Source organism: Drosophila gunungcola, unplaced genomic scaffold (genome assembly GCF_025200985.1).
Source record: "Drosophila gunungcola strain Sukarami unplaced genomic scaffold, Dgunungcola_SK_2 000168F, whole genome shotgun sequence".
Lineage (NCBI taxonomy): Eukaryota > Metazoa > Arthropoda > Insecta > Diptera > Drosophilidae > Drosophila > Drosophila gunungcola.
This window is the reverse complement of record NW_026453329.1, coordinates 9,273-18,174: the sequence shown is the minus strand read 5'-3', so window position 1 is coordinate 18,174 and position 8,902 is coordinate 9,273. Positions and strand designations below refer to the sequence as shown.

Here is an 8,902-nt window from a genome sequence, read left to right as displayed (position 1 = left end):
CACACTGAATCACAATGAGCTAAGTTTCGAGCCAAAACTCAACAATTTACCGGGTCTGCCACAGGAATCTCTTTCAACCCAATTATAGACGAGTTATAATTTGGGATGAAGTTCTCAATCTGGTTTTAAAATCTTAAACACGATTATAACTTATTTAATTCAGAAAAAGTAGTACTGATTAGAAATATTGATTTTATTTCAGTTTGATTAGACCTTTAAACACACATCTTAAATGTGTTTACACATTTTTTTCATATTTTCACTTGATCACTTTGGACTAAGGAAGACAACTTTTGGAAAAGTTTCTGCAGATAGCTTTAAAACTGAGAGTTTAGTTTGCGTAGAAACGGACGACCGGACGGAAGGGCGGACAGACAGACGTACGGACGGGCAGAAGGACGGACAGACTTTCCTAGTGATGCAGATTTGGAATATAGATACTTTATGGGTCTCGAAAAGGTCCAATAAGAGTAACTGCAAGGGCATAAAAGCCAACAGCCGAACTTTTTAAAAACACAGCCTGTAGACACATTTTTCTGTAGCAGCTATATAAAATATTATATTATATTATTTAGTCGCTATACAAATTGGTATGTAATCGTTGTATAGAACTAGATTTTTGTTAAAGCTACAGGATTGTTTAAACTTTGGCTTCTCGAAGTTTGCTTTCGTTCCGGTTATATTATATTGGTCGTTTGCTTCATATACAACCTTAGGCATTCCATATCTAACTTATTTAAAACGATAATATATTGGTTACATGAAAAACGGTTTCGTTTTAATACCCTTTCCAAATGAGTCCAGGATATATTTTTCTACAGAAAGCGCTCGTGCTTGATACAGGTAACAGCTGTCGCTTTACTTACATATCATATTAACAAGTTTAGCATTGACAGGCACACCTCCCCCTCGCAGGTGCAAGTGTCTTTCTTACGCTAGTGACGCACATGGAACACAGAATGGAGGGAAAAAATAATTTGGCATTCAAATTCGACTGACTTGGTGTAGTGACGGATACTGTCAGACTCACAGCTGGGTCAGTTCCAATCTGGGAACCGCTTCCCGGCGTTTTACCAAGTCGACTGCGAGCTGGAAATCCAATCATAAACTCTTTAAAGAAATTCAAAATAAAACGAGCAGAACATAATTTTATATATATTACGACTGATTAGCAGTAGCAATGCCAATGTGTTCATTTTGAACACATTTTCAAACTTCCAAAAGCTGTATTTTTTCGTCCACGAATTGCCGTTTATCCGCATGTTTAGCAAATTCTATTGGAGCGTAATGTGATTGTTGAAATCTTTTGCATATTCACTACGGAACACGCGGAACACCTTACGCATTTCTTGCGATTCGATGGAAAAGGTCGAGGGTTTCATGTCTGAAATGACACAGATGCGCCACTTCAACAAATTGAATTTCCTTGATTTTCTGAGGAGTTACATCGAGCAGTTGAAGGAAATATCAGTCTTCTTTTTCTCTTAGAAAAAGAAATCGTATAGAAATCGTATGTGTGTGTCCCAAAATAGAAAGTTGGAAGGGTGGTCCTTTCAGTTTTTCTTTGTGGTCGCTTTATGAATGGAAATATTGACCGCTGACAGAAAGGTTCACGAACAGCCTTTCATCTCGTTGTAGGACTGTCTGTGATTGTACTTTTCGTGAGTCCCGGCAACCTCTCATCCTACTTCATATCCCGGTAAAAGCTCAAGCACATGCAGGGGCTATATATTGAATTAATTAATTGATTAATTCTTATAGCCCTTATTTTCTTCTTTTGTGTCCGTTCAAACCGTTAAACACTCTTGTCATATTAAGTCTCTCGCAAAAAATGCTTAATTTTTATAACAAAGCTAAACGTACGTATACCCTTGCAGCTATTGGAAAAATTAAATATTCTTGAAAACATTTAAATTATGATTTACTTGTGAATATGTTTAAAAACATTTGCAGCTCAATTATTTGATAGTTCATATGGCAGCGTTATGACATTTAATAAAATTAAAAGCGTAATTCTGAACTGTAAAATTATTAACAAGTCAAAAAGAATTAAAAACCAAATTTACAAAATAAATTTGATTTATGCAGATAGCTTTAAATCTGAGAGACTATTTTGCGTAGAAACGGACGGACAGACGTACGGACAGACGGAGGGACAGAAAAAGAAAAAAGAAATTTTTTTTTAACATTTCCATTGTTTTTATGGTCTTCTTTACTGCGTTGCTATATGATATAGTCGACCGATCCGCCCTTTCCGTTCATTACCCTAGTTGAATTATAATGTTAGACCCTTGCTTCACAAACTGTGAGGGCCCAGTGCTTGTACTTCCTTTGAGAAGTGGATGTAAAAAGAAATTGAAAAGCATGTTGCACAAGCAGACCCAAAAAAACGTGTATAAAACATGACCACAAAGCGCAGGAGTTTACGAGTATGATGATAAGACGACCGAAACCAGCGGAGGTAAATGGAATGGGATGATAATGATTGCAACTTGTGCTACGCGAAGTTATGACCACCACCCCCAAGAACACTAACCACTACAAAATCATCAAGAGCTGGAAGAAGCTGCAGTCAACGTTCCATACCTTTTTTTTTTAGGAAAAAATGGTTTAACACTCCGAGAAAATGATCTATGAAAGAGTTGTGTAAACTAAAATGTAACGTATCCCTATCGAATCAAACAACGAATTCCTTAAATGCTAAGCAATCTCTAAAGTAGATAACAACAATTCTTCATTAATGGACGGACTGTTTATTTTTATTCAATTGAGATCATACATGAATTCTTTAAACGATTAATTAATTTTATTCCACGGTACACAATATAGTAGATATGCAATTTGGGTTGGTAGCATGGACAATAATTTTAATTCGGGCTTGTTATATGACATCTTCAGATTCTCTCACTTGTGTCGCAAGATGTCCTTGAGGGCTTTCAGGGTCTGGATAAAAGCCTGGAACGGTTAAATTGGGCAATCTTGCGGGCCAGAGCAAGAACTTCGGTTGTGGCTCGCGCAGTTTGTGCCGTTGCTTCGTCCTGTTGGAACAACATGTACTCCAGTCCTAATTCGTCCAATTGCGGCAGAAAAAACTCGGCTAACACGGCCCGATGACACCTCCAGCGTGAGCAGCGCACCATGCAGTCACTTTGAACGGGTGTAATGGCTCATGGTGCATCACTTGTGGGCTTTTGGTGCCCCAGGTGCGGAAGTTAGACTTGTTCACGTACGCTGAGGTGGAAATGAGCCTCATCGCTCATTTTAATATTTAATAATTTTTTAAAATTTGTTTGGATCACGTTCCCTCAATGCCAGGAAGATTATAGGGCTCGAAATATCTGAGGTCGGCAGTCTGGTGGGAGAACTCTACTCAAGCCAAGAAAGGGATGTTTTTATTGCATGCAGAGGGTATTCTAATATCAATTAAAATTTTGCAACCATAATATTATGACCAGTATCACTACCAGAGTGGATCTAGCCATTTCCGTCTGTCCCTTAGTCCGTTTCTACGCAATCTAGACTCTCAGCTAAGCTATTAAGCTATTTGAATAAAAAATCAAAAAATTCGTATTTCTATTGCATGTTGTATATACATAAGTCGGAGCAGGCCAGATCGGAACTTGAAACCAAAACTTCATTGCTTTTAAGTTTATATACTCCTAGGTATAATGGTTTACTGTTTTAAAATTACTGTTTTAATTTTATAAAAACGTAAATAACGAAACACTATTAAATTGAAAAATTCTACGGTAAATCGAAATAGCTTTTTTGATTTTAAACATATACACATAAATCGTTTTATAGACGATTTTGTTGTTTATGAATATGAATTTCGGCTTACCGAATTTTATTTCCATTCTTGCTTTAACTGATTTCGTCATCATTTATATCACTACTATGAATATTTTGCTGTTAAAGTATAAACAACACATAGGTCAAATAGATAAAATAAAAAAACCTTTCTAGTCTAATCAAAACGCAAATTTTATTCTGAGTGCAAAGCAATTGGGGATTTAAGGGCGTAGAAAGGGGGATTAGCCCTTGTAAAAACAATTAAAATGGCCCCCGATAAAAGGACACGAGCGAGATGAGTAACGAAACATTATTTCGGAAGGGTGGGTAATGGTACTGCCCCTCGCATCCACTCTTCATAATTTTTTGCCTGCCGCAGCAGCTTAAAGGCCCCCACTGCCAGATTGTTGATATGTGCGGTCGCTATTTGGTCCTGTCTGTGTCAACAGCATGTTTGGCATGCTTATCAAGAGCTACCAGCACACGAATACTTCAGACATCAGATTCGCTGCTTTTGGTGACAGTCAGAGAAAATCAAGCGGAAATCTAAAAGTATTTCCGAAAAAAAATGCCAATTCATGTCAAAATTTCCTCATATTAAGCGATTCCTTAAAAAATACATATCTAGTACACATATCTGTCCTGATCCACAATATACATAAATTCGCAAATGTCTGCCTCACATAGTTCGGTCAAAAATACGCCTAATATATTTTATTTTCAATAGTTTAATTTTCTCCTTAATCTCTGCAATCTAACTAAAAAGATTCAGCAACGACAGATTGCTGGCTGTGTTCCACCAAGCCGAAAAGTATGCACCATTTCAAACTCCAGTTTCCATTCACGAACAAATTTGTGTGCAGTGAATGTAAGGCGGAATGACACGAATTTTATTTGACTGGCCAATACTACATTGTCTGTCCCGGGTCCTTAGCCAGATAAACGGGCAGTACGCAAAAGGACGAAGCAGAAGCCAGAAGTTTATAAAAATAACTGTGGCTCGTATCTGCCAGATACATATATATATATAGCTATACACAGCGCACCTACCCACGCCCCAATGCAAGAAGCAAAATTCCACTTTGAGCTTGCAGTTTTTGGCAATTTTTGTATGCAAGTGATGGGAGGTCATGCGGCGGAAGTATAAGCTGTGCTAATGTCTGTCAGCGGCCAACCGCACGCAGTCTGGATTGCATATACAAATTCAGTTAGTCCTGTGTGGGAGGCTCGAGAAAGTGGGAGGCTCAGGAAAGCGCAGGGAAAGTCCAACAGAATATTTGGCAACATTTTTGCAAGAGAGTTGTGCGTCCAGGAGCTGGCTATGAACACTAGCAGTGCACTCGGGCACATGGCACCAGCTGCTTAAAAACCCAAAAGCCAAAATCAGATGCACTGCACTTCGGTTGGATTTTCAGGTTCACTTTTTACTGACCCTGGCTATCTCTAACTGCTCGGACATGCACCCGCCGCTACTATTTAAACACCTCAGGCTTTGTGCGGCAATTGCCAACGTTACTTAGGTTTATAAGTCCAAATTAAAAAAGTTTTCATTGGCAGTCCCTGTAAAAGAGAGTTGTCTGTTTATGATTGCGCTTTGTTTTGCTCCTCCCGACTCTTTTCTGAGCTGGCAGCTAAAACTTTTTCCGCAAAGCTTTCATAGAATGTGAAACTTGAATGTATGGTTCTGAATATGATATTTTTGGAAGGTTTTTATACCCTGCAATCCTATATACGAATTGATTGTTTCTATAAAAGCTAATAAAAACCATTTTTTTTTAAATTCTATTAACGGAGAAAAAGATGGAGAGTGGTTAAAAGAATATGGTAGTTCTATCCGTTCTTGGTGTAAGACATTTTGCGCGATGAACGCTAATCAAGAATGAATACAGTGACGGAGAAGGCAATTTGACAACTTTCTGTCCAAAATTAGAATATCTATTGCAAGGGTATTAAATACTCAAAAGCATCTGTGAAATCGCATGTAGAAGTATGGGAATTTAAAGTCCAATATTGTTTGTCACCTCATATTCAGGTAATGTTTTGTGCTCCCCACCTTTGGTCAGGCTGAAAACCCAATGCGCTGTGGCTTTGCAGCCAACCAACGCAGTTCTCACACTGGTCATTGCACCAATTTACCTTCCTCGGCCCCCTGAAAAGAATCCTTTTAAATTGAAATGCCTCTACATTTCGGTGAAACACATTTGAAATTGCATTTGCAACAAAGTGTTAAGTTTGGTCCTTGCTGTTGTTTCTTACTGTCGGGCCCCACAACTATGGAAGCTGAAGTCCTGCAAGTGGCAGTTCAGACAGAGGATGTTTTTCGATGGAATACAAAATTTGTCCATATGGCATCACATAAGTTTTCCCACTCGCTGACCCTGCCTCTGGCCGTTAATCAGATTACTTACCGCCCATGGGTGATTTAATGGATATTATCAGCAGGGCAGCATGCGTAGGACATTGACGGGAATGTGGGGGATGGGAAGGCTTAAGTTCAGTGCTCTGCACGAGGCGGCAGCCTCAGCTTCATTGAGTCTTACTTCAGTATAAATTCGCCCAAATGCCCCAGAGTTTAAAGCCTTTGACGACGAAGCGTCGGGTCCCTCCGGCAGCTCCCGGCTCCACGGTGCCGTTGAGCCCCCTGGCAGAAAGCCCAGCGACTTCAAGTGGCCTTCGCAATCGCCATCCTAAGATCAGGGGCGTCGGAAGCAAGTCCAAGCTACGGAGGAGTATCGGCAACGTCAAGGAGCAGCGGAACGTCAAACAGGATGTCAGGCCGGGCAGTGCAGCAGTCAAAAAAGATAGAATCGAAACAGATGAGGACTTAGTCGAACAGGTGAGAGGCCATAGAAGGTTAGGCTTCTGTTTACTTCGACTACTGTGATGTGATCTGGCAAAGGTACTTTGTTCATCTCTTTCGGCCCTGTCTTGGGTCGTGTCTGTGCATAATTTGGGTTTAGCAATTTTTTTTAAATACACAGACGTGTCGTCCTTCAGTAATGGTGATGCGTACTCTAAGCTGTGTGGGCAAAAAAAGGCTTTTCAAAACGCTTTATAATTGATTAATTTTACAATTATATTGGACTTGTGTTGTGTTGGTAGTGTATCAAATTAGGTTAACGAATTCTTTTTAAAGGTGGGTCATCAACCTTTTCCATACAACTTATCTAAAAAGCCACATTCAAATTTCATATTTAGTCGAGTCTTCGGTGGCCCAGAAGGCCAATAAATTTTATAAAACAATAGCCTACTCCCCTGTTTTGGAGTAAAATAATTTTACAATTTACAATTTCTAATATAGGGAGTATTATATATAAATAGTTTTGGTTCTTTTTGATTAATTTCCTACTCATTGGTAGACGACCGCGCTGTGTCCCAAATTTTAGCCAAAAAAATTATTACTATAAGTTAATATCAGGGTTCGTAAAATAACACACACAGTGCAAGCATAAGTTTTATACTCGAAATTTTCAATAACGGCCATTTCAGCTGGAGTCTAGGCAAGAAATTCATACAATAAGAAATTCATACAATAAGATCACAACAAATCTTTTTAATAAAAAACTTAAATCAAAAATGTAGATTGCGAATTCTTAACGGTGGTTCAATACGACTCCCTTTTTGGTTCTGCAAATTTAAATAAGAAATGAATTACGCATAAAATTCGGTTTTACCTCACTGTCTACCGGCACTATGCTCTCAGCAAACTTATTAACAAGCAAAATTAAAATTTCTTTTATCACAAAAATTCTACTTACCAGGATCTTTCTTCTTCAAGGCCCCATTACTCACGAAAAATTAGGCCATTTTTGGGATTTTTTTTAAAGCCTAGTACTCAGATCGACGAAAACCGTTCGCCGCCTATGAGAGAAAGCGAGAGGCAAATAACCGGCAAACACTTTACGACAGTGCCTTTTTGCACGATGGTACTCAGATCGATGGAAAAAATACTAGGAGTGTTGCCAGACGTCAGGGATGAACTCCCGATGAACGTTTGTCAGACAAAAATAATAACCAATTTAATCTTTGGTGTCGTTCGGACTTGAACTTGCAAGCAAAATGGAGACAAAAGACGAAAAAGCCGCGTGTTAGTCACCATTCCAATACCAAATTTTCTTTTTGTAGTTAATATTGTGTTAGCCCCTTAAAATGATCGTTCCTAGATTTCATTTTTCCACTAAGTGCTTCTCGCTCTCATCAATTGCGTGCTAATGAGGTGAAGGACCGAAATGGAATAGAAATAAAATTAGACTAGAAGTCGTTAGGCGGAATAAGCAGCTCTGGGAAGGATTGATGTAAATTCGCTTCGTTAGCTGATATCTGACTGCCTGAGTTCAGAACTTCACCTTTCATACTTACGTGCCCACCCTTCACAGATTGGTTTGAGTTCAGCCGGGCGAGGCTTTTGTTTTACTACGCTCATTTTGGTGCTTGGCTATAAATCTGTTTCTCTTTCTTTTCCTTCATCAGCTGATTGCGCTTTTCTTTCTGGAATATTACTTTTTGCGGCTTTTCCGACTTGGTGGACTCTTTCCTTGGTAAGGGTGGTATGCTGGGAGGGCACTTAACGGCTTCGTTGCTTTGGATGTTAGATGAATGGCCCGGCTAAGACGTGGAAACGAACTTTATAGAGTTGCAAACTTGTTCCAGATGATGTAAGTGGCTAGAAATTACAGCAAACGAGCAGACCCCTGCCCGAGTCTCATTCAATTTTTTGTGCAACTGGGTGCATTGTGGGTGCTCTATCTCCTAGTGGAAGTCTGTGAAAGGAAAAAATTGATTTTTCAACTTTGTCTCTACCTGCAAGTCGGTGACCTGAATCTTACATTTGATACTTGGAGCTCAACTTATCATATTCCTCTCATTAAACCAAGCTTTGCTATAGATGAATGGACACTCAACGTTGACTTTGAATTAATAGCTGACAATTGGAATCATCAACACAAATAATTTTCCCGCTCTTCTGTTTTGCCCAACTCATTATGCGGACGCTGGCTGACAAAATGCCCATAAATTTAATAAGCTTTGCAAGTTTATATATATTTTTTGGCCTTGATTATTTATTGACTATCAGACACGTTTTCTGAATTTAACATTTCTGAAGCAATTC

At 38.9% G+C, this 8,902-nt stretch overlaps 1 protein-coding gene across 1 annotated transcript; it reads left to right on the top strand.

Annotated features, from left to right (window-relative positions):
* Positions 1 to 6,233: 6,233 nt before the first annotated feature.
* Positions 6,234 to 8,407, top strand: LOC128265874 (uncharacterized). The gene is made up of 2 exons (XM_053002090.1): positions 6,234 to 6,628; positions 8,263 to 8,407. The coding sequence occupies exons 1-2, from the start codon at positions 6,353 to 6,355 to the stop codon at positions 8,332 to 8,334; spliced, it is 348 nt and encodes a 115-aa protein (XP_052858050.1). The 5' UTR covers positions 6,234 to 6,352; the 3' UTR covers positions 8,335 to 8,407.
* Positions 8,408 to 8,902: the final 495 nt, after the last annotated feature.

Coding starts and splice junctions, on each gene's coding strand:
- LOC128265874 (XM_053002090.1), top strand. CDS start 6,353: ATGCCCCAGAGTTTAAAGCCTTTGACGACGAAGCGTCGGGTCCCTCCG. Junction 6,629..8,262: donor ATGAGGACTTAGTCGAACAG/GTGAGAGGCCAT, acceptor TTCCTTCATCAG/CTGATTGCGCTTTTCTTTCT.